Here is a 25,055-nt window from a genome sequence, read left to right on the forward strand (position 1 = left end):
TTCCGTCCCTGTCCTGAACACTCATTTTAGCCAAAGTGCTGACCCAGTTCCCTCGCTCCTGACCCTACAGGCAAGGGCAGCCCATGTACTCCCTTCCTCCCGGTGGCTTCCGGCACCCCTACCCTGCCCTCGCCATGAACGCCTCGATGTCCAGGTAAGTCTGGGAACCGACTATGAGCACGAAATGCAGTGCAGGAGTGGCTGTCCACTAGTGTCCTTGCCATTTCTGACCATGAAACAGCTTTCTCTTGGCAGTGAACATGGAGGCCGGGGCTCACCTTTCTCTCACTTCCCTTTGGGAGGCCTGTGCCCCATGGTAGGAGGGCGCTCACGCTCACAGGATCACTCTTTGCCAAGCTCGCTGAGAGAAGAATTTCAAAGCCCTAGCACTCAACCGTCTGCTCATGCCTACCCCCCACCCCCGCCCACTCCCACTCCCACACAGAAACGGGCTGGGCTTTGTGGCACTGAACCTTTTTCCTGCCCTACCTAATTCTGATGTGTCTGGCCTGGACATACTCTGAGCATCGCTTCTTAGGGGTTCTGTAGCTTTCCCCGGGCCCGCCACTGGACCCTGTGGTATTGCTTCTGGCCTGTTTTACTTACTTGCATTACCTGCCTTGCCTTTGAGTTTGAAAGCTCTGTGAATCTCAGTATTTCTGGTGAAAACCCCTTTTCAGCCTGATTAATGGAGATGATTTTATGACCCACTTTTTATTGAAGTAAAACAGAAACATAATAGTACACACATCTTAGGTGTGCAACTCATTGAATTTTCGCAATTGTACAAATACATCTATGGGCAAATAAAAGGGGTTCTGTGGAAAGTCTGCTGACACTTTTTTGAGTGCAGAGATGGGGAGAAGATTGATTTTTCCTGAAATGAAGTCAGGAGGGGGAGTAAACAGGGTTTCTGCGCAGGGGCCGGCTCTCCCTGACAGTGCTGCCTCCAGTGACAAAGGAAATGCAGCCACACAAGCCCTGGCTTTCCCGTTGTGTACCCTGGTCTCTGACATGTGACACATTTTGTGTGTTTCCTCCTACCCGTTTCTAGTGCCAGAAATAGGAACTCTGTGCATTCGTAGGGGAAGGGGAGGCTAGTTGGGTGTTACCCAAACCTGGTTCTGTCCAGCAAGGCATTCCTCAGACTGCCCTGGCAGAGGAGTTTACTTCTCTGCACTAAAGCCAGGGAGCCACTCACATCCTCTGCCGGGTGATAAGCATTCAGCCTGACTCCCTCTTTTGTCCTTTTAACCTGGTCCACAGCCTGGTTTCCAGTCGGTTCTCCCCTCACATGGTGGCTCCGGCCCATCCGGGTCTGCCCACCTCAGGGATTCCCCACCCCGCCATCGTCTCCCCCATCGTCAAGCAGGAACCAGCACCCCCCAGCCTGAGCCCAGCCGTGAGCGCGTGAGTAACTGGCGGCCTAGACTGGGGTGGCTGGTCTCTGGCAACATTGTTTACTTTTCTCTCCCAGTGGCATTCAGACGCAGCCCATCAGCCTCTCAGCCAGTCCTCCCTGGGAGCTGTTCCCTTTGACTCTCGGAAACATTGTACATCTTTTCTCACATTAAAAAAAAAAAAAAAAAAGTGTTACAATTAGGATTTAAAGCTGCAAGAGAATCAGAGAAAGCCTTTGGCTTCCTCCCTCCATAATGTACATGAAATTGTGAGGCCCAGAGAGGGAGTGTTCTCACAGCCACCTGGCTTACTGGCGACAGAGCTGAGACCAGACCTAGACCGTGAGGGCAGGACAGCCAGCCCAAGCCTCAGGGCCCAGGAGAGCCCCACCACTTGCTTCCTCCCAGAGCACCCTGTCCCCTTCCTCGTACCACCTGTGGCCAGTGCATCCCCGCCGCTGCCCTCGCCCTCTGCACTTCACCAGGAAATGGCGCCTTCACAGAGTGGGCCTAGCTGGCACAGAGGGCCGGCACTCCCGGCAGAGATGCCCGGGCTGAGGGGGCCCGGCCGCTTGGCTGTACACCGGGCAGCTCCTCTTCTGTCCCCAGAGCAACGGGCTCTTAGTCACAGTGAGAGGCAGGGTCTGTGAGTTGGGTGACAGCTGACACATGCTGACCTACTTCCCAGGAAATCACCAGTCACGGTGAAAAAGGAGGAAGAAAAGAAACCCCACGTGAAGAAGCCTCTCAATGCCTTCATGTTGTATATGAAGGAGATGAGGGCCAAGGTGGTGGCTGAGTGTACTCTGAAAGAAAGTGCGGCCATTAACCAAATCCTGGGGAGGAAGGTAAGACCCGCCGTTAGCCCCGGGCTGTGTGGTCCCCATCTGCTGCATTCATTGCTCCCTGTCGTCTCTGACCCTCTCCCACAGTGGCACAACCTGTCCCGAGAGGAACAGGCCAAGTACTACGAACTGGCCCGGAAGGAGCGACAGCTTCACTCCCAGCTCTACCCGACCTGGTCAGCCCGGGACAATTACGTAAGTGCCCACTCAGACCCCAAGACCAGCATCTGCACGAGGAAGTGGAGAGAGGGAAGTTGACAGCACAGAGGACTCTTCAGGCCAGGGAGAAGAGTATATTTCTCTAGAAATAAGGAAGGTATTTCAACTGTCAGGAGGTCGGCAAGGACATGAGTTTGGTGTTCTGATAACAGGCTTAAATTTGCGCCCCTTCCATCTGACTGACTCAGTCTTCAACTCCCAGCTTCGGGGAGCAGTGTGAGCGTGTGCCTGCTCTGGTGGTAGAATGTCTCTGGCCAGGGGTTCCTGACCTGGGGCTTGGACCTAGTGCCTGAGCCTCAGGGCACGGCCAATGATTCCCTGAGACTAGGCAGGTTTCTGTGTTTTCTTATTTGCTTTTGTCTAGTAAGAGGGTTCGTAGGTGCGCTAGATTTTTCAGTGGAACCTAAGACCACTCCGAAAAAGATCAAGAACCCGTGTCCTAGGGGGGAGAGATGAAAGCACTAACCTGGGGTGCAGCGAGAGGGTGAGGCCTCCCCTATGACCGGGACACCCGAGTTGGAGGGAAGAATCAAATGGAGTAGGGAAGACAGCACTTGAGGAGTGCTCACTCGCTCCTGAGACCCCTGGGGTCAGGGAGAGGGGAGGTTCTGATCTGAGCAGCTTCCCCCTTGCCCAGGCCGCCTCCTGAAAAGCCCGTCGTCCTGTCTCTATGACCCCTTCCTTTGGCCATGGTTTTTAGGGTAAGAAAAAGAAGAGGAAGAGAGAAAAGCAGCTGTCGCAGACGCAGTCCCAGCAGCAAGTCCAGGAGGCAGAGGGTGAGTGCGTCTTAAGGCGAGCACTGCCTCATCTCTGCCTTCCGCTGTCACATCTCCTGCCTGCGTGGTACACCTAGGTCTCTGGTGGACACTGCCAAGTCCAGCTCAGCCGTGGGTGTGCACAAAAGGAAGGTGCTGCAGGACTTAAGAAAAAACACACACAAGACATAACACACAGAAAAAGATGAGTACAGGGGGCTTCCTAGCCTCTAGGACTGAGAGCCCAGATCTCTGCAGCCTCATCGTATTTATTGGTCTCTTTGCTCATTAAGCAGAGTAGCAGAGCCTGGGTTCAGGTGCAGAGAAGGGTAATTAACTAATGGTTTTCGGTATGTAAGAAAAAGGCCATAGGGATCAACTATTTTCCTTTAAACCAGTGGTAGTCAACCTGGTCCCTACCACCCACTAGTGGGCATTCCAGCTTTCATGGTGGACGGTAGCAGAGCAACCAAAGTATAAATAAAAAGATAGATTTAACTATAGTAAGTTGTTTTATAAAGATTTATTCTGCCAAACTTAGTGAAAATCCAACATAAAGTACTTGGTAAGTAATTATTATTATATGCTTTAACTTGCTGTAACTCTGCTTTATAAATTTTATAAAGTAGAGTTACTTCCCTACTTTATAAATCACCATTACTGTGGAACTGGTGGGTGGTTAGAAAATTTTACTATTAACAGAGATACAAAAGTGGGCAGTAGGTATAAAAAGGTTGACTCCCCCTGCTTTAAACAATCTGACCAGTGCTTGCCGGGCAGCGTTCTGCCCCCGCAGGACTTGGCATTCCAAAGTCCGCACCAGACTTGTCTCAGGACCACAGTCTAATTCCCGGCCATTCTCCCACAGACATAGTGACATAATGACATAATGACAGCTGCCATTTTCAGGGCCTCTGCCTCCTGTAGACTGAGTAGGTGTTACCATTATCCCCTTTTTAGAGATGACCAATTAAAAGGCTCAGAACAGGCTCTGGCTGGTTGGCTCAGCAGTAGAGCGTCGGCCTGGCGTGCAGGAGTCCCGGGTTCGATTCCCAGCCAGGGCACACAGGAGAAGCACCCATCTGCTTCTCCACCCCTCCCGCTCTCCTTCCTCTCTGTCTCTCTCTTCCCCTCCCGCAGCCAAGGCTCCATTGGAGCAAAATGGCCTGGGCGCTGGGGATGGCTCCTTGGCCTCTGCCCCAGGTGCTAGAGTGGCTCTGGTCGCAGCAGAGCGATGCCCTGGAGGGGCAGAGCATCGCCCCCTGGTGGGCAGAGCGTTGCCCCTGGTGGGCGTGCCAGGTGGATCCCGGTGGGGCGCATGCAGGAGTCTGTCTGGCTGTCTCTCCCCGTTTCCAGCTTCAGAAAAAAGAAAAAAAAGAAAAAGGCTCAGAACAGTCAAAGGATTAAAGGATTTTCCCAGTCACTGTGCCTGTTAAACGGTGGAGGTAGAATTGGATCCCAGCACTTTCTCACTTCGAAGCTTTGGCATTTTTGAGTTCACTTCAGGTGTGTCTTATTTGAGGGTTAGGTTTGGAAATCAGTGCATAAGGTAAAAACTAAATGTAGTTGAAATTGTCTTTGAAATGCCCTTAGGAAGGTGGCACATTAGAGACTGACATCTCTCATCAGTGAATCCCAACAGGATCCGCTTTGCCTCCGATGTTTGGTTGGTCGAACACCAGAGGAAATAGTTCGTTTCAGTTTGGGGGCTACTTTGTGCCAAAAATATGTGCACCAGAGCCACACCTAGCACAGACGTGCTCACACCATGACAGGCACTAGGGCCTGCCTCTCGTCTCATGCTCACCCCGGACAAGGGAAGAACTGCTGCTGCCACCCGCTTCCTTTCCTTCTTTTTTTCTTCCTTTCTTTTTTCTTACAGCTATATAATTTGTGTATTCATCTACATATCAGTACACATAAATGAATTATGCTTAACAGGTGCCACCCTATCTCTGTACCATAAACTAAAGATTTTTAAAGCAAATTGAGTGGAGATCCAGCCCCAAAATGATGAGGTTCAGGCGATAGGCTGAGCTGTCTTCCCGTCCGGTCAGATACGGAATCACTCATGGTCATGGTCACTGCCTTCTCTGTGCTCTCAGCATCCTTGAATGAAGAAGCTTCCTAGTCTTGAAAGCCTTAGACATAACTTCAGGGCCCCACTTCCCTCCCTGGAAGGATTTTTGTGTTTCCAGAGAAGGTAGGTACAGCCAGGGCCCTTCTGCAGCCCCTGCCTCACCGGAGCTACTAGCTGCTCACTCTTCCTTGTGTTTTTCCACTAGGTGCACTGGCCTCCAAAAGCAAGAAGCCGTGTGTTCAGTACCTGCCCCCCGAGAAGCCCTGTGACAGCCCTGCCTCTTCCCACGGCAGCATGTTAGACTCTCCAGCTACCCCCTCTGCAGCCTTGGCCTCCCCGGCTGCCCCTGCTGCAACCCACTCAGAGCAAGCCCAGCCCCTCTCCCTCACCACCAAGCCAGAGACCCGGGCCCAGCTGGCTCTCCACTCGGCTGCCTTCCTGTCGACTAAGGCCGCAGCCACGTCCTCTAGCCAGATGGGCAGCCAGCCCCCGCTCCTCTCCCGGCCCCTTCCCCTCAGCTCCATGCCCACAGCTCTGCTGACTTCTCCCCCCTCCTTCCCAGCCACGCTCCATGCCCACCAGGCCCTCCCAGTACTCCAGGCCCAGCCTCTTTCCTTGGTCACCAAGTCTGCCCACTAAGCCGCCCTGTGACCTATGCAGGCTGTCAAGTGACCCATCTAGTAGTAATGATTCAGAAGAGGAAGAAAAAGGAAACTTTATTGGTCAATATTTGACCACTCTGGACTGTTCTGTAAAGTAGCTGGTAACAACAGCACTTTACATTTTTGTAGATGTAACCAGTAGCAATCTTAAGGCTTTTTTAAAAAACAACAAAACCCACAAAAAAAATTTCTTTAAAAGAGAACTGAAAAGTAGTGTGTCGTTCTTCCCATACATGCAGTGGTGGATGGACCTGGGCAAAAGACCCCCTTCTCTCTACCTCTGATACTTGCCTTCTCCCTCTTCTCGTCGTCCCCACGGGCCCAGCTCCCACCCCTAGTCTGCATGGTGGCCATTGCTGCGGTTTCTAGCCTGTTTCTTCTGCATCTAGACCCTGTTCCTGGACATTTCCTTTATCTTGCCTGTTTTTCTCCTTTGCTCAGCTCCACGGTTCCTGCCTTGATCTGCCTTGTCCCCTGCGCAGTGCAAGGCTGTCCCCATGTGAGGAGACACGTTACCTGGCTAGTTTCCACCAGCATCCCCTTTCCCTTAGTGGGCCCAAGCCCTCCCGCCTCCAGCTTCTGATGGGGAAAAGGTCCTCTGAAATCATTCTTCCCTGCACTTAAAGGGACTCAAGGTGCCCAACACGTCCTTAGTGACAAAGTCTGTGTTCCACCCCGTTACCAGTCAGTCTCCCCTCACAGTCCCAGCGTGGCAGACAGGAACTGCTCCAGGGACTGGATCCTGTCACCTGGGTCAGTGCTAGCTCAGTCTGCCAAAGTTCTAAAGACCCTCTGCCCTCCCCCATCACCTCACATGCTTCTGTGTGTATTTCTTTTTGTTTTTATGGGTTTTTTGGAGCAATTTGAACTCCCAATAAGCTGTTTATTTTCACAAAAGAAAATAAAATTGCATTTGCAAGACCTTTTCTGAGTATTGTAATTCCTTTGTGGAATCAAATTCCCTTCTTCATACCACGCCCTGTGCTAGAATTTTGTGGACATGCAAAGAGGATTAGCATTTATTGGAGAGGGATAAAATACATGCCTGACACTAGCAGACAAATCCAGCCCAGCCCCAGATGTACATCGACCAGTCAGTATCAGTAACTGAGGTCCAGAGGGAGGAACCCCTTTGCTTCCATTTGCATTACCATTGCCAAGATGTGAGAGCTGTCCTTTGTCTGCTTTGTATAGTATCTAGCACTGTCAAATTTTTTGTAGCAGCTTCATTGAAATATATAGTTCATATAACATACACAGTGTTTGCAACAATATTAGGCCATAACTTTTTCCAGGCCGAGTTCAAGGTTCTTCTTGTAACCTCTTGCCATGCCAAGTCAATAATGCGTAAACAGGCCCTGGCCAGTTGGCCCAGTGCTGGAGCATCAGCCTGGCGTGCGGAAGTCCCGGGTTCAATTTCCGGCCAGGGCACACAGGAGAGGCACCCATCTGCTTCTTCACCCCTCCCCCTCTCCTTCCTCTCTGTCTCTCTTCCCTTCCTGCAGCTGAGGCTCCATTGGAGCAAAGGATGGCCCGGGGGCTGGGGATGTCTCCTTGGCCTCTGCCCCAGGCACTAGAGTGGCTCTGGTCACGAATGAGCGACGCCCTGGATGGGCAGAGCATCGCCCCCTGGTGGGCGTGCCGGGTGGATCCCGGTCGGGCGCATGCGGGAGTCTGACTGCCTCCCTGTTTCCAGCCTCAGAAAAATACCAAAAAAATAATAATAATAATAATGAGTAAACATATCACGATGTTGTAGTGATCTTTCCAAAACTCTCAAAGGGTTAGAATTGTATTCTCAGTCACCTCAAAGCTGTGGCGGAACAATTGCTTTGTGTAAACCTTTTTAAAGTTGGAAATGACCTGCTGATCCATAGGTTGCAAGATTGAAGTCGTGTTGGGTGGGAGGTAGAGGACTTTTCACGAATTTGAACTCATCGAGAATGTCATCTTCAAGACCAGGTCTGTGGGCTGGAGCATTTTCAAGGATTAGTAATGCTTTCATTGGGAGTTTATTTTCTTGAAGATATTTCTTCACTACAGGACCAGAGATGAGATTTACCCATTCAATAAAAAACTGCCGCATAACCCATGCCCTAGCATTGGCGCGCCACATAACCTGAAGTTTTTCTTTAAGAATCTTGTGAGTCTTAAAGGCTCGAGGATTTTCAGAATGATACACTAGCAGTGGCTTTACTTTATGTAAGAATGAGGCGGCACTCGAACACCAGGTGTGCAGGCTTTATTAGAGGAGAAAGACCTGCCGGGGCACTCCTCCAGGAGGAATTGCACCGAAACAGACTCTGAGGCAAAAATTTATTAAGGTGGGGAGAGCTTTGAGCAAGTGTGTGTTGCATCAGCAATTCTGGTATGCTCCCTTGTGCAGTTTTACAATTTTGTTTCTCCTTGGGGCGGTGGACCAGCTTCCTAGAACTGTTCTGCTTCAGGGGCAGTAGTAAGTAAGTAGGGTAGGGTCAGATAGACAAGCTGAACAGCAAAAGGGCAGTTATGGTAAATCCATGTATCTATCATTTCTCAACTCTGGTATGATAAAAGAAAAAAGAGGTGAGGGGAAGAAAAGGGTATGAGGTTCAGGAAGGAGGTTTGTCTCGGACTGGCTATCTTCTGGAGCTACTTCCTGCTGTTATCCCTATTGGGGCCTCCTTTGTGGACCTCTCCCTGCAGTTGGAGTAGGGGTTGCAAAAGCATTTGATTGTAGGTAATTCTGGAGATTTCTCTCATTCGGGCCTGTAGGAACTTGATAAAGAAAGGGGGAAGTATTAAAATTAGGCACAAAATTATGGGGTACGTTAGGAAAGAGAGAGGGATCCTTAAAGGAAATTTAGACAGGGGTATGATGTCTAGCTATGGACGAATGTTGAATGTCCCAAACCGACAGGTCTACTAGAGAGGAAGGAAGGGGAGGGGAGAGAAGTTGGGAGTCAGCATGTTGGGGTGATGAACCATTGGCCAACAAAAGGAGAATATTGGAAGGTTGCTGTTGTAATGTTTGAGTAGAATTGAATGGAGATAATTGGAGTGTAGTGTTGAATTTAGTTAGGATGTCTCCTAGTATTGGAGTGGGACATTGTGGAATAACTAGAAATTGATGTGTGAGTGATGTCTGGTCTAATATGCAAGTAAGTGGTGGAGTTATAAGAGTGCTAGTGCGTAGGCCTGACCTGTGGTGGTGCAGAGGATAAAGCGTCGACCTGGAAATGCTGAGGTCGCCGGTTCGAAACCCTGGGCTTGCCTGGTCAAGGCACATATGGGAGTTGATGCTTCCAGCTCCTCCCCCCCTTCTCTCTCTCTGTCTCTTCTCTCTCTCTCTCTCTCTCTCCTCTCTAAAATGAATAAAAATAAATAAATAAAAAAGTTTAAAAAAAAAGCCATTCCTGTGGTTTAAAAAAAAGGAGTGTGTAGACCTGAGACCCCGACTATGAAAGTATTGGATAGACTCAGAGGTCCTCTGAATTCAGGGAGGGTGCAGTAGGTGGCCCCGGTGTCTATGAGGAAGGAGATTTCCTTACCCACTACACGAAGTTTTACCCTGGGCTCACTGTAGGTGATGCGTACCGGGGCCGGTGTCCCAGGGCCTCCTCAGTCCTCCGTTGCCAGGCCTAGGAAATCAGTCACTGACTGGGTATTATTGGGGAGGTTTGACCCGATCCCTCTCTGGCAATTGGGGCAATCGACTCCCCAATGACCCTCCTGGTGACAATGTGGGCAAGGCCCTGGTGGTGGACAGGGATTAGGGCATTGCTTAGCCCAGTGTCCAGATTGGTGGCACTTAAAGCAGGGACCTGGCGGCCCAGATTTGGAAGACTGACCCTGGAAGGATTTGGGTTTTGAGCCTGTAGTAGGGTTCCCTTGTAGGGCCTTTGCTAGCATTAGGTAATTCTCTTGATCCCTGTTCTGTCTTTCTTCCTTCTCCGTTTCCTCCCGATTATTGAAGACCTTAAAGGCTAGATTTAAGAGGTCTCTCTGGGAAGTCTCCGGCCCACTCTCAAGCTTCTTAAGCTTGTGCCTGATATCTGGAGCAGACTGTGAGATAAAGTGGGAGTGTAGGAGGGTGGCCCCTGCTGGAGTTGTTGGATCCAGGCGGGTGTACCTTTGGAAGGCCTGTGAAAAGCGTTCTAGGAATTCCCCAGGATTTTCTTGGGGCCTTTGAATGATTTCCTTAATTTTGTCATAATTAACAGCTTTATTGGCAAGTTTGCTGAGAGGGAGCTTGTTGTAGGTAATCATTTGATCTCTGAGTCCGGTGGCAGAAATTATCAAGATCTCTTATGATATTGTAGTCAAAGGTTCCATTCTCTGGCCAGTGGGAGTTGTCTAATTTATATTGTGGCCAGGCTGAATTACAGAGGAAGATGATTTTTTTTGGTTTGAGGTCAGACAGGCCAAGTTGGGTGAGATTTTTTTTTCTAATTCTTTTTTAATATTTTTATTTATTCATTATAGAGAGGGGAGAGAGAGAGAGAAGGGGGAGGAGCAAGAAGCATCAACTCCCATATGTGCCTTGACCGGGCAAGCCCAGGGTTTTGAACTGGCAACCTCAGGGTTTCCAGGTTGACGCTTTATCCACTGCGCCACCACAGGTCAGGCTTGGGTGAGATTTTTGAGGACACAGCCAAGGGGACCCTGGCTGGACAGTTTGGACTGAGAGGAGCCCACAGTAGAGGAGACTGGTGAGAGAAGGGGGCGTCCCCGCCTTCAGTCTCAGTTCCGAGAGGAGAAAATCTCTGTAGAGAGTCTCAGACAGGAGGTCATCACCCCAAGGCTGAGATCCCGGCAGTTAGGAGAGGGGCCTGGCTAGATGCACCTAGACTTTCGTAGAAGTCCATAAGGAGTAGAGGCAGACCACTCGTAGATATGGGGTCCCAAGTCAAAACCGTCTGACCAGGAAGGGGTGTTTTTAGATAGAAATTTGGAGGGCAACTGGGGAGGGGGAGGGAAAAACTCCTTACCTCCTGATCCAGCAGGGGTTCAGGACAGAGTTAAGACTGCCGGGCAATCAACCTACAATTGCTTGTCCAGGCTTCGTTTGGACAGCAAAGAGGGATCGTCCAGGCAGTTAGTACCCTGTCCCGGTTTCGGCACCAGATGTAAGAATGAGGTGGCACTCGAACACCAGGTGTGCAGGCTTTATTAGAGGAGAAAGACCTGCCGGGGCACACCTCCAGGAGAAGTGCACCCAAACAGACTCTGAGGCAAACATTTATTAAGGTGGGGAGTGCTTTGAGCAAGTGTGCTTTGAATCAGCAGTTCTGGTATGCTACCTTCTTGTAGTTTTATGATTTTGGCTTCCTGGAACGTTTCTCCTTGGGACGGTGGACCAGCTTCCTAGAACTTTTCTGCTTCAGGGGCGATAGTAAGTAAGTAAGGGTGGAGTCAGATAGACAAGCGGAACAGCAAAAGGGCAGTTATGGTAAATTCATGTACCTATTACTTTAAAGTCACCGCTAGCATTTGCACAAATGCAAGGGTCAGACGGTCCTTCATGGGCTTATGGCCTGACAGCTTCTTCTCTGCAGTGATGAAAGTCCTCCAGGGCATTTTTCCCAAAACAATGCTGTTTCATCACAGTTAAACACTTGTTGGGGGATGTAGCCTTCTTTTGCAATAAGCGCAGCAAAACGTGCGATGTACTCCTCAGCTGCCTTAACGTCAGCACTCGCAGCTTCACCATGCCTCACCACCAAGTGGATGCCAGATCTCTTCTTGAAATTTTCAAACCAGCTGTGACTTGCCTTAAACGTATCTTCTGCCTCTTTTGAGGTTGATGGTTCTTTCTTCTTCAAGTCTCCATAAATAATATGTGCCTTATCGCATATACAGTCTCCGTCACTGTATCTCCTGCCAGCTCTTTCTCTTTCACCCACTCCAGCAGAAGCTTCTCCATTTCTTCATGGATATTTGTCCTTAATTGGAACAGAATTGTAGTTCCTTTCGCTGGATTTGCACTTTTGATGGCATCCTTTTGTTTAAGGATGATACAAATTGTAGCTGTATTGTGGCTGTACAGCCTTGCCAGTTCAATCACTCGTACACCACGCTCATATTTTTCTATTATTTCTTGCTTTACTTCTATCGACATCATTTTCTTCTTCTTCTCACAACTGTCCTTTACACTCACTTCTTTCGGCCCCATGGTAGCACACAAAAAAAGTTAGTTAAAAATGCAAAAATGATGCAAGAACGAGTACAGTGCTCGAGATTCGACTTGATTCTGCGGTTAACACGTGAAAAAGAACAAGAAGCTGGCATTGTGCTGCTGATACTGGACCCGTGCACCAACACGCCAGCTAGCAGCAACTTCTGAATCACGACTCATATCTCGGAATTTCGCTTGGATCTCGAACAAAAATATGAACAGAGTCGCAGCTCGTATCTTTAAAAAAAAAAAATTCGTATGTTGGTCTGCTCGTATCTCAATGTACCACTGTAATTCACTATTTAAAGTGTACAACTCAATGGTTCTTAGTATGTTCAGAGTTATGTATCCATCCTAACAGTTGATTTGGGAACATTTTTTTTCTTTTTTTGTTTTCTAAAGTTGGAAACAGGGAGGCAGTCAGACAGACTCCCGCATGTGCCCGACCGGGATCCACCCAGCATGCCCACCAGGGGGCAATGCTCTGCCCATCTGGGGCATTGCTCTGTTGCAACCAGGGCCATTCTAGCGCCTAAGGCAGAGGCCACAGAGCCATCCTCAGCGCCCGGGCCAACTTTGCTCCAATGGAGCCTTGGCTGCGGGAGGGGAAGAGAGAGACAGAGAGGAAGGAGAGGGGGAGGGGTGGAGAAGCAGATGGGCACTTCTCCTGTGTGCCCTGGCCGGGAATCAAACCCGGGACTCCTGCACGCCAGGCCGACGCTCTACCACTGAGCCAACCAGCCAGGGCCGAGAATATTTTTATCACCTCAAAAGAAGCCTTATACGTACCCTCAAGAAATCACTCTCCATCCTGGCCGGATAGCTCGGTTAGAGTATCGTCCCAAAGTGTAAAGGTTGCTGGTTCAATCCCCAGTCAGGGCACACAGGAATAGATCAATGTTCCTGTCTCTCTCCTTCCCTCTCGCTAAAATCAATAAATAAAAATTTAAAAATAAAGTCACCCTTCATTTCCTCCAGCCTACTAAACTACTTTCTCTGGATTTGTCTATTATGGACATTTCATTTGAGTAGAATAATACACTATGTGGTTCTTTCTCACTGACTTCTTTCAGCATATTTTCAAGGTTGATCCATGTTGCAGCATGTAATTTTAAGAAGTTTAATTTTTAGCAAGAGAGACAGACTGAGAAGGAGAGGATGAGAAGCATCACTTCATAGTGGTGTCACTTCAGTGGTTCACTGATTGCTTTTCATATGTGCCTTGATGGGGAGGGGGCTCAAACCAAGCCAGTGACCTTTAGGCTCAACCCAGTGACCATGGGGTCACATCTGTGATCCCACGCTCAAGCTGGTGAACCTGTGTGCAAACTGGATGAGCCCACACTAAAGCTGGCAACCTTGGAGTTTCAAACCTGGGTCTTCGCCATCCAAGGGCTTCAAGCCAGTGACTATAGGATCATTTTGATGATCTCATACTCAATCTGATAAAACCCACACTCCAGGCCCTGGCCGGTTGGCTCAGTGGTAGAGCGTCAGCCTGGCGTGCAGGAGTCCCGGGGTTCGATTCCCGGCCAGGGCACACAGGAGAATTGCCCATCTGCTTCTCCACCCCTCCCCCTCGCCTTCCTCTCTGTCTCTCTCTTCCCCTCCCGCAGCCAAGGCTCCATTGGAGCAAAGTTGGCCCAGGCGCTGAGGATGGCTCTGTGGCCTCTGCCTCAGGCACTAGAATGGCCCTGGTTGCAACAAAGCAATGCCCCAGATGGGCAGAGCATCGCCCCCTGGTGGGCATGCTGGGTGGATCCCAGTCAGGCGCATGTGGGAGTCTGTCTGACTGCCTCCCCGTTTCCAGCTTCAGAAAAATACAAAAAAAAAAAAAAAAACCCGCACTTCAGCCAGCAACCTCAGGGTTTTGAACACAGGACTTTAGTGTCTCAGGTCAATGCTTTATCTACTGTGCCACCACTGGTCAGGCAGTACTTCATTTTTAAATTATAGTAAGTATGATATATACAACAAAACTTGCCATTTTAATTATGCAAAGTGTACAATTCAGTAGCATTAATTATATTCATAATGTTATATAATCATGACCACAAACTATTTCCAAAACTTTTCATGATCTCAAACAGAATCTCTATAACCATTAAGCAATAAATAATCCCCTTATTTCCCCTCCATCCAGCCCCTGATACCTCTAGTCTACATTCTGTTTCTGAATCTTCCTACTCTAAATATTTCATATAATTAGAATCAAAACATTTTCCTTTTATGCCTGGCTTATATAACTTAGCATAATGTTTTCAAAGTTCATCCATGTCACATATATCAGATTTTTAAAAATATTTATTTATTGACTTTTTTAGAGAGAGAGGAAGGGATGGCAAGGAGAGAGAGGAACATTGATCTGTTCCTGTATGTGCCCTGACTGGAGGTTGAACTGGCAACCTCTGTGCTTCCAATGCTCCAACCAACCAAGCTATTTTGAACCTTGATAAAATAATTTAGTCTTCCTTTTCCTTTTTATGAGTACTTGCCAAGTTTTTTTATTCTTTTTGGATATATAACTTTTTTTTTTTAAGTGAGAGTGACAGGGACAGAAAGACAAGATGGGAGAGAGATGAGACGCATCAACTCATAGTATGCAGCACTTTAGTTGTTCATTGATTGCTTTCTCACATGTGCCTTGACCAGAAGGCTCCACTTGAGCCAGTAGCCCCTTGCTCAAGCCAGTGACTTTTGGGCTCAAGCCAGCAACCATCGGGTCATGTCTATGATCCCACGCTCAAGCTGGCGACCCCAGCACTGAAACTGGTGAGCCAGTGCTCAAGTAGGATGAGCCCGCACTCAAACCGGTGACCTTGGGGTTGATTTCGAAGCTGGATCTTCAGCGTCCCAGGTTGACACTTATCTACTGCACCACCGCTTGGTCAGGCTGGATACATAACTTTTTAAACTGTAGTTAAATACATATAAAATTCTCCATTTTAACTATAAGTGTCAGTGCATTTATAACATCTTGCAACCATAACCACTATTGATTTCCAGAACTATTTCATCATCTCAAACAGAAACTCTGTACCTGTTAAGTAATAATTCCCCATTCCCTTCCCTACCCAGACCTTACGAGCTTCTAAGCTACCTCTGTCTCTGACTTTGCCTGTTCTAGGCACCACACATAAATCGATTCATACAATATTTGTCCTTTTGTGTCTGGCTTATTTCACTTAGCATAATGTTTTCATGGTGAGGAGCCACTGAGCCACTTCACCCACAGGTGGTGTAAAGTACCAAAAGCTACAGAATTAATATTAATATTTTGGGAGGCTTGAAGAACATTTTATTAATTTGGGTTAAGGTGTGCAGAGAAATTCTGAAAATAGTCTCTGTACTGTGTGATTGGCATTGTTTTGTAAATGCAAAGGGGAGGAAAACATGGATCCCCAGACATTCCACCACACCTGTGGAGAAAGGGGTGAATGGCTAGCCAGGTGCAGGAAGAGAAAAGCCAAAATAAACCTTTTCTTATAGCAATGAACCATTTGCGGGTATTTGTCCCCATGGAAACTACCTCTCCAATGTAAATGCATGTAGTTAACATGTGTGACTCTGGACAGAGAAATAGCAGATGAACACTAGATAATATGGGAATGCCTTTTAATATGTAAAAAGATATCTTTCTGCAATTGTGTTGACTTGTAAATTTTGTTTTCTCCAAAATAATGTATGGCTTGCAAATTGAACGTGGTTCTATCATGTTAAAAGACATATGACTATAACCAATAGTGGTAAGGGGCTCCTAATTACAATTTTTTAAATATAATAGGACTTTTTATTACATGCAATTGTCCTTACAAGTAACAATTCTCTTTATATCTAATTCCAAAGCACAAATGTCCTTTATTTATTTTTTTTAATAATTTTATTTTTTTAATGGGGCGACATCAATAAATCAGGATACATACATTCAAAGATCAACAAGTCCAGGTTATCTTGTCGTTCAATTATGTTGCATACCCATCACCCAAAGTCAGATTGTCCTCTGTCATCTTCTATCTAGTTTTCTTTGTGCCCCTCCCCCTCCCCCTTTCCCTCTCCCTTTACCCCCTCCCCCCGTAACCACCACACTCTTATCAATGTCTCTTAGTTTCACTTTTATGTCCCACCTACGTATGGAATAATGCAGTTCCTGGTTTTTTCTGATTTACTTATTTAACTTCGTATAATGTTATCAAGATCCCACCATTTTGCTGTAAATGATCAGATGTCATCATTTCTTATGGCTGAGTAGTATTCCATAGTGTATATGTGCCACATCTTCTTTATCCAGTCATCTATTGATGGGCTTTTTGGTTGTTTCCATGTCCTGGCCACTGTGAACAATGCCGCAATGAACAGTTTTTCCTCGGCTTGGATCTCCGTGCCACAGCCTGGTTCGGCCGTTTGTGCCGCGGCCTGGATCTATTCACCCCCTTTGCCTGCCTTAGTTTCTTTGTATTTTATTTTATTTTATTTTTATTTTTTTAGAGAGGAGAGAGAGTGAGAGAGAGAGAGAGAGAGAGAGAGAAGGGGGAGGGAGGAGCAGGAAGCATCAACTCCCATATGTGCCTTGACCAGGCAAGCCCAGGGTTTTAAACCGGCGACCTCAGCGTTCCAGGTCAACGCTTTATCCACTGCGCCACCACAGGCCAGGTGCCTTAGTTTCTATATTGTCAGTTCCCAGTGAAAGCTGCCCTGTTTAGGTTAGTGAGGAAGGCGGAGCATTTCTTACTCCCTATTTCCTTCAGGGTTTGGTTATATATTTAGCCAATTTTTCGCTCGATCATACCTTTAGGTGTATTGCAAAACATCTGGAGGCTCCAAGGATAGGTTTTTCTGTTTCTGGTTGAAGATCTTGTTGAGTTTTGGGGGAGATTTATCAGTATCGCTTCCTACCCCGCCATTACTCTGACGTCATCTCCCTAATTACAATTTTTACTTTTGTACTTCCCATTTACAAAACTATAAAAACTAGGTAAAACAAAGGGCCAGCACACTCTTCCTCAGATTCCTGTTGGAGTTCCCGCCGTTTGGCCAAGCTAGACAATAAAGCTTTGGTGTGTAATCGACGGACCTTGTTCGTGTCTTCAATGTTTTGGGTCCCTCCGGATTAGGATTAACAATGGTTCATCTATATTGTAGTGTATATCAGATTTTTATTCCTTTTTTTTCTTTCTTTTTTTTTTTTTTTCTGAGAGAAAGACAGGAACATCAAGCTGCGTCTGCATGTGCCTTGACTGGGAATCAAACCCACAAGCAACCTCTGCACCAGGACAATGCTCCAACCAACCAAGCTATCCAGTCAGGGTTTTTTATTGATTGATTTTTAGAGTCAGAGAGAGGAAGGGAGAGAGAGGGGAGGGGAAAGGGAAGCATTCATTTCTTGTTCCACTCAACCTTGCATTCATTGGTTGCTTCCCGTGTGTGCCCTCATTAGGGATCGAGCCCACAATCTTGTTTCGGGCTTTACCAACTGAGCTAATCAACCAAGGCAAGTTTCATTCCTTTTTATTTTATTTTATTTTTATTTTTTATTCATTCCTTTTTAAAGCTGAATAGTATTCTATTTTGTGTGTGTATGTGTGTGCACATTTTGTGTTTTCATTTATCTATGGATGAATACATGGGTTGTTTCTACCTTTTGTCTATTGTGAATAATGCTGTCATGAACATTCACATACAATATAATGTTTGAGTCATTGTTTTCAATTTTTGGGGGTAAATACATATACCTACGAGTGGAATTGCTGGCTCATATGTAGTAAATGGTTTAAATATTTGAAGAATTGACAAACTTTTTCCATAGCAGCTGCAATATTTTCTATTCTTTTTTTTTTTTTTTTTAGAGAGAGAGAGAGAAGGGGGAGGAGCAGGAAGCATCAACTCCCATATGTTCCTTGACCAGGCAAGCCTGGGGTTTCGAACCAGTGACCTTAGCATTCCAGGTCGACATTTTATCCACTATGCTACAACAGGTCAGGCAATATTTTCTATTCCAACCACCACTGTGCATAGGTACCAAATTTTCTACATTCTCATCAACACATTTTCTTTTTTTAATTTATTATTATTATAGCCATCCTACTAGGTGTGAAGTGGTATCTCATTGTGATTTTGATTTGCATTTACCTGATATTTGTGACATTAAGCATCTATTCATATGTTTATTAGCCAGTTGTTCCAGCACCATTTATTGAAAAAACTATTCTTGGCCTGACCTGTGGTGGCGCAGTGGGATAAAGTGTTGACCTGGAACACTGAGGTTGCTGGTTCAAAACCTTGGGCTTGCCTGGTCAAGGCACATATGGGAGTTGATGCTTCCTGCTCCTCCCCCTTCTCTCTCTCTCACTCCTCTCTCTCTAAAAAAATCAATAAATAAAATAAAAATAAAAATAAAAAAAGGAAAAACTATTCTTTCCTACATTGAACTATTTTGTACTCTTGTCAAAAATCAACTGATCATACAATGTAGAGGTTTATTTCTAGACTCTCAGTACTATTCTGTTCATCCATATGTCATTAATATTATTATTATTATATTGATTTTAGAGAGGAAGGGAGACAGACAGACAGACAGAAACATCTCTCTGTTTCTGTACATGCCCTGACCAACAATTGAACTCTCAACTTTCGTGTTTCAGGACACTCCAGCCAACCAAGCTATTTGTCCAGGACTCTTCCATACATCTTTATGCAAGTACCACACTGTCCTAATTACTGTAGCTTTGTAGTTTTAAAATTTTGAAGTGTGCCTCCTCTTACTTTATTCTTTTTCAAGCCTGTTTTGGCTAGTCTGAGTCTCTTGCATTTTTATATGAATTTTAGGACCAGCTTGTCAATTTATGCAAAGAAGGTAGCTGGGAATTTAACAGGGATTGTGTTAGTAGATCAATTTGGGGAGCATAGCCATCTTAACAAAATTAAGTCTTCCAATATATGAATACAGGATGTCTTTTTCATCTATTTATTTAGATCTTCCTGACTTTCTTTCAATGTTTTATAATTTTCAGAGAATCAGTTTTGTATTTCTTATGAAAAATTTATTCCTAGAATTTTATTCTTTTTTATGCTATTGTAATTATAATGATTTCTTTAAAATTTCAGTTTTAGATTGCCCATTGTGCCTGGCCCATGGTTGCACAGTGGTTAGAGCATCAGCCCGGAATGCTGAGACTGCTATTTCAAAACCCTGGTCTTGACCAGTCAAGGCATACAACAAGCAATCAATAAACAACTGAAGTGAGTCGGTAAAAATAAATAAATAAATAAACAACTGAAGTGAAGCAACTATGAGTTGATACTTCTCGTTCTATGCCCCCTCTCTGTAAAATCAATAAATAAAATCTTTTTTAAAAATTTATTTTAGTGAGGGGAGAGGGAAAGGAGTAGGAAGAATCAACTCCCAGATATACCTTGACTTGGCAAGCCCAGGGTTTCAAACCAGCAAACCTCAGCATTCCGGGTTGATGCTTTATCTACTGCACAACCACAGGTCAGGCAATAAATAAAATCTTTAAAAATATGTTTTCCATTGTAAATGTATAGAAATACTGTACAATTGGTTTTTGTGTGTGTGTGTATATATGTATATGTATACATATACTTCTGTTAGAGAAAGTCCTTTAATGTTTGTCAGATATTTATGGGAAACAAAAACGATTATCTATGGGACTTTGAGAGAATTTTCTTTAAGATACAGATTCATTTACCAATTCACTTCCTTTCGCCAAAGGGGAGTCACGGCTCTGAAATAATTTGGTAAAAGATTTCTCACTTCTTCCAGATCATTATTCTCTCCTCAGTAATGAGGTATGTGGCTTTTTTTTTTTCTTTTTTTTTTTTTAGAGAAAGGAAGAAAGAAAAAGAGGGTAGCATCAACTCATCGTAGTTGCTTCCTGTATGTGCCTTGACAAGGCAAGCCCAGGGATTTGAATCAGCAACCTCAGCATTCCAAACCTTTGCACATCCTGTACACTCAGCCAGAAAAGCTCTTCTTCCTCCTCCTCCTCCTCCTCCTCCTCCTCCTCCTCTTCTTCCTCCTCCCTTCAGCCTCACCCGGCAAATGCACTCTGATCTTTAGTTCAAAGGTTCTTTTTTAACACAGTTCACTGTTTCTATACTTTATTTCTTTGAACACACACACATTTGTGTAAATATTTGATTAATATTTGTGAGTCCCACTGGATTTCATGTTCCATTAAGTTAGGGCCTATCATTTTTATTTTTTTAATTTAATTTTATTTTTTTTATTCATTTTTAGAGAGGAGAGAGACAGAGGAGAGAGAGACAAGGAGAGAGAAGGGGGGAGGAGCTGAAAGCATTAACTCCCATATGTGCCTTGACCAGGCAGGCCCAGGGTTTTGAACCGGCGACCTCAGCATTTCCAGGTCGACGCCTTATCCACTGCGCCACCACAGGTCAGGCGGGCCTATCATTTTTAAAATCACTGCCTACAAAGTACCTATCCTGGCCAATGTTCATAAAATCATTTCAGACAACAAATAATATATATATAAACATAACTAATTTTAAACAGTGGAATTCAGAATTATTTACCCAATGATTATAATTTGGGAGAAAATGAATATGCATAGAAAAAAGACTAATAAAGTATACTTAAGGAGGAGAAAATAAGTACATTTGTGTTTTGGGGTTTTTTTGTTGTTTTTTTTTTACAGAGACAGAGAGAGAGTCAGAGAGAGGGATAGACAGACAGGAACGGAGAGATGAGAAGCATCAATCATTAGTTTTTCCTTGCGCATTGCAACACCTTAATTGTTCATTGATTGCTTTCTCATACGTGCCTTGACCGTGGGCTTTCAGCAGACCAAGTAAGCCCTTGCTCGAGCTAGTGACCTTGGGCTCAAGCTGGTGAGCTTTTTGCTCAAACCAGATGAGCCCTCGCTCAAGCTGGCAACCTCGGGGTCTCGAACCTGGGTCTTCCGCATCCCAGTCCGACGCTCCATCCACTGCGCCACCGCCCGGTCAGGCTGTGTTTGTTTTTTAAAAAAAGAAAACATAGCCTGACCTGTGGTGGCGCAGTGGGTGGAGCGTCGACCTGGAAATGCTGAGGTCGCCGGTTCGAAACTCTGGGCTTGCCTGGTCAAGGCACATATGGGAGTTGATGCTTCCAGCTCCTCCCCCCTTCTCTCTCTCCCTTTCTCTCTCCTCTCTAAAATGAATAAATAAATAAAAAAAATTAAAAAAAATATTATTTAAAAAGAAAACATAATAGAGGCAGAGGCAGGGTCACAGGAAGCAGGGGGACAGCAGTCAGAGGGAAGGAGGAGGAGGGGATGGGATCAGAGAAGGCGAAGGGATTAGTGAAATCATATATATATATAACACATAGATACAGAGAACAGGACAGCAAATCCCAGAGGGAAGGGGGGCAGGGAGTTAAGAGGGGGGGACAAAGGGGGAATGATGGGGATTACAGGGGAGTTATATTGAGTGGGACACTTGAATCCATGTTAACACAATAAATTAAAATAAACTTTTTTTAAAAAAGAAAACACACACACACACATTAAATGGAAATACAATAAACTAATGTAAGTGGTACCCTGTGGAGGTGTAGGGAACAAGAACTCACTAACAAAGGAGGAGGCTATGGCCTCGGTTTGTGGGCTCAGTTGGTTAAGCATCATGCAGATACAGCCAGGTTGTGGGTTCACTCTCCAGCCAGGGCGCATGGAGGAGTCAACCAATGAATGCATAAATGGGTGGAACAAAACATCTATGTTTCTCTCTCTCTCCTCCTCTCTTTCTCCCCCTCCTCTCTCTCTAAAATCAATCAATCAATAATTTTTTTTTTTTTAAAGAGGAGCCTACTAATAGTACAGGGAGTCCTCAGGTTACAGCACAGTTCCATTCCTACAACAGTGATGTAACCCAAATTTTGGTGTAAGTCAAAACACACCCTATCCTAAGTCATTTACCTATCCTTATACAGTTGTAAAATCATAATCTAGAACATAAAAACACAACTAAGCCACAGAAAAAGGAAAAAGACATAAATATACTGTAGTGTACACTGTACTATAGTAACAGAAAATAATGACAAAAAATGAGTGTAAAAAGAAATTTCTTACCTTATTCCTGTGGTTGGCTTGTACCATTGGAAGGGCCAACTCCCTCACTAATATACTGCATTACTGTTTATTATTCTGCCGTGCAACCAAACTAGTTTGCCCACATAGTCCATAAGCACGACACTAACAGTGTAAGCTGAAACACTCACATCTCAGGTTTTTTAAGTTTTTATGGAAGTGAGCATCATAAACTTGAAATGTCGTATGTTGAGACTGTCATAACCCAGGACCCCTGTATATGTATATGTACATGTGGGAACAGCAATGAGTGAGGATAGACAGTAGAAAGAGAAAATGGTAAATGTACACGATCCTTCACAGTGAATAAAAACCATGAGAGAAAGGTTGACTCTTTGAAATTGTAGGAAAATAGTGCAATTGGTCATGGAAGTATATTAGGTGGGAAATTTTTTAAATATCATGTACTAAACATTTACAATTTTTAAAGGATTTTTTAGATAATAAAAGCTACCCTTTGTTGAGTGTTTAGTGAGTGTTAGATATTCTAAATGCTTTTCCTGTTATATTTGACTTCTTATATTCACTGTTAGTCACCCCCATTTTAAGTTAAGAAAATTGAGGTACAAAAGGTTACAGTGCTGGTAAGTGGCAAAACTGATTAGTCTTGACCAAGAGACAGCTCCAGTGTCTGTACTCTTAACCCATGTAATATATATACTTACTTCTAAATTAAGTACAGAACTTAGGTTGGATATATAATATTAGATAAAAAGTTTAATCAATTATCCAAATAATTTTGATCAAATTTTGTTATTTTTGTTATCTGGATCTGGTTTGCACTGATAAACTCATCTAACAATTGTTTCATTTTCCTTTTACGTCTGTACTATATTCTTAATAAATTCTAGTACTCAACTTATCTTTTTTTTTTTAAGATTTTATTTATTGATTTTAGAGAAAGGAGAGAAAGGAGAGAGAGGAGAGAGAGAGAGAGAGAGAGAGAGAGACATGGGGGAAGGCAGAGCAGGAAGCATCAACTTGCAGTTGCTTCTCCTATGTAAGCCCAGGATATCAATCGGGCGATCTCAGTGTTCCAGGTCAACACCTTACCACTGCGCCACCACAGGTCAGGCAATTTACCTTTCCTATAAAAATATTACAGTATATAAATTTCATTTATAGAGTGTGTATATTAACTGCTTTGTTAGTAGTAATGATACATTTCTTCTCTTCAACTCTTGGTCCTCGCTCTGATCACCAACACAATAGTAGTAGTCACTATTATGGGCTGACTTGTATGTCCCTATCCCTCAACTTTATGAATTGCGGACCTACCCCTAGTACCTCAGAATGTGACTGTATTTGGAGATAAGGTCCTTAAAGAGGTAATTAAGTCATTGGGGTGTGCCCTTATAAGAGAAAATCTGGACACAGTGACAGAGGGAAGACTGTCTGAAAACATTGAGGGCAGGGAAACAGCCATCTACAGGCCAAGGAGAGAAGTCCCAGAAGATACCATCCCTGCTAACACCCTCATCTCATCATTCTAGTTTTCATACTGTGAGCAAGTAAATTTCAGTATGGCCTGACCTGTGGTGGCGTAGTGGATAAAGCGTCGACTGAGGTCGCCGGTTCGAAACCCTGGGCTTGCCTGGTCACGGCACATATGGGAGTTGATGATTCCTGCTCCTCCCCCCCTTCTCTCTGTCTCTCCCCTCTCTCTCTCCTTTCTAAAAAATGAATAAATTAAAAAAATAAATAAATAAAAAACCATCTTCTAAAAAAATAAATAAATTTCAGTATTATTTTGTTTTGGCAGCCCCAGCAAACTAATTTAGTCACTGTATCAATTGGGGTCTTAGTTTACCAAAAAACTAAACCAAAACAAAATGAAAACCCAAAACAAAACAACCGCAGTCTTGCTAGTTTAAGCAGAAAAAAAATTTAATACCATTTCTTAAGGAATATTAGACAGATCAAAGGATCTTTGGAGGACCAAAGAGCCAGGTTGGTACGCTATGAAGTCAACATCAATGCCCAAACTATGTTGGGAGATTGTGCCAGTGAAACCAGACACTACAGTGCACACTCCTCCCTATTAAAGATAACATTTCAACTGCGACATTTGTAATCAATCAATCACTAAAACGGATTTTCTGCAAAAAAAAAAGAATTTTCTAATGTATACTTTTTTTAATCCTGTTTTGATTTTTGAATCATTAGGATATATTACCTAATCAAAACTGTTAAATGGTTGCAAGAGAGAAACACAATAAAACATTAAGAGGGATTCTCTCAGAAGAATGGGGCAAAGATTTTGTTCTACAGTGACTATGAATAGCTTTTATGATCAGAAAGAGGATGTGCTCCTCCGGAAAGACCTTCGGCGACTTTGAGGGCACAGGTTCCTCGAGCTGGGAGAGAGGGGAGCCGCGAGGCGAACGCTCCGCTACAAAGGTGACAGAATGGGTTCTGCTTCGATGGGAGAGACTTAAGCACAGCACGACTGTGTGATGAGCGGAAAGAACCGCGAGAAAGGCCGAAGTTAAATAGGCGAGCAGAGGATGGGGCGAAGAGAAGCCGGGCCCCTGCGACGTCACTCCCGGTGGACCGTTCACGGGCCAGGCGGCTCTTGCTCGGCCTGTACAACCTCGGAAGTACGAAGAGAAAAAAGGAAACGGGAAATGGTAGTCTGTTGCGGGTGCTATGGAGCAAAGAAATTAGGAAAAGGTGGACAGGCCTTCCACAAAGAACCATAAAGCCTCGCTGAGAAACACCTCCACAAAAGGAAGGAAGTGGTGGAACTAAGCACTTCCCCCGCTTTTCCCTAAACCCCTCCTCTCCTCCGGGCGGAGCTGCAGGAGACGCACGCAGGAAGGGGCGGG

General features: G+C 45.1%; 1 protein-coding gene across 1 annotated transcript in view; it reads left to right on the forward strand.

The window, feature by feature from the left end:
• TCF7L1 (transcription factor 7 like 1) overlaps positions 1-6,882 on the forward strand; it is a 165,281-nt gene extending 158,399 nt beyond the window's left edge. The window contains exons 7-12 of the mRNA XM_066267537.1: positions 71-154; positions 1,267-1,410; positions 2,089-2,248; positions 2,333-2,440; positions 3,165-3,240; positions 5,505-6,882. Of these exons, the coding sequence (XP_066123634.1) occupies positions 71-154; positions 1,267-1,410; positions 2,089-2,248; positions 2,333-2,440; positions 3,165-3,240; positions 5,505-5,938 (1,006 nt within the window). The 3' untranslated portion in view covers positions 5,939-6,882. The remainder of the gene's footprint in view (positions 1-70; positions 155-1,266; positions 1,411-2,088; positions 2,249-2,332; positions 2,441-3,164; positions 3,241-5,504) is intronic.
• The last annotated feature ends 18,173 nt before the right edge of the window (positions 6,883-25,055 follow it).

Source organism: Saccopteryx bilineata, chromosome 3 (assembly GCF_036850765.1).
Source record: "Saccopteryx bilineata isolate mSacBil1 chromosome 3, mSacBil1_pri_phased_curated, whole genome shotgun sequence".
NCBI lineage: Eukaryota > Metazoa > Chordata > Mammalia > Chiroptera > Emballonuridae > Saccopteryx > Saccopteryx bilineata.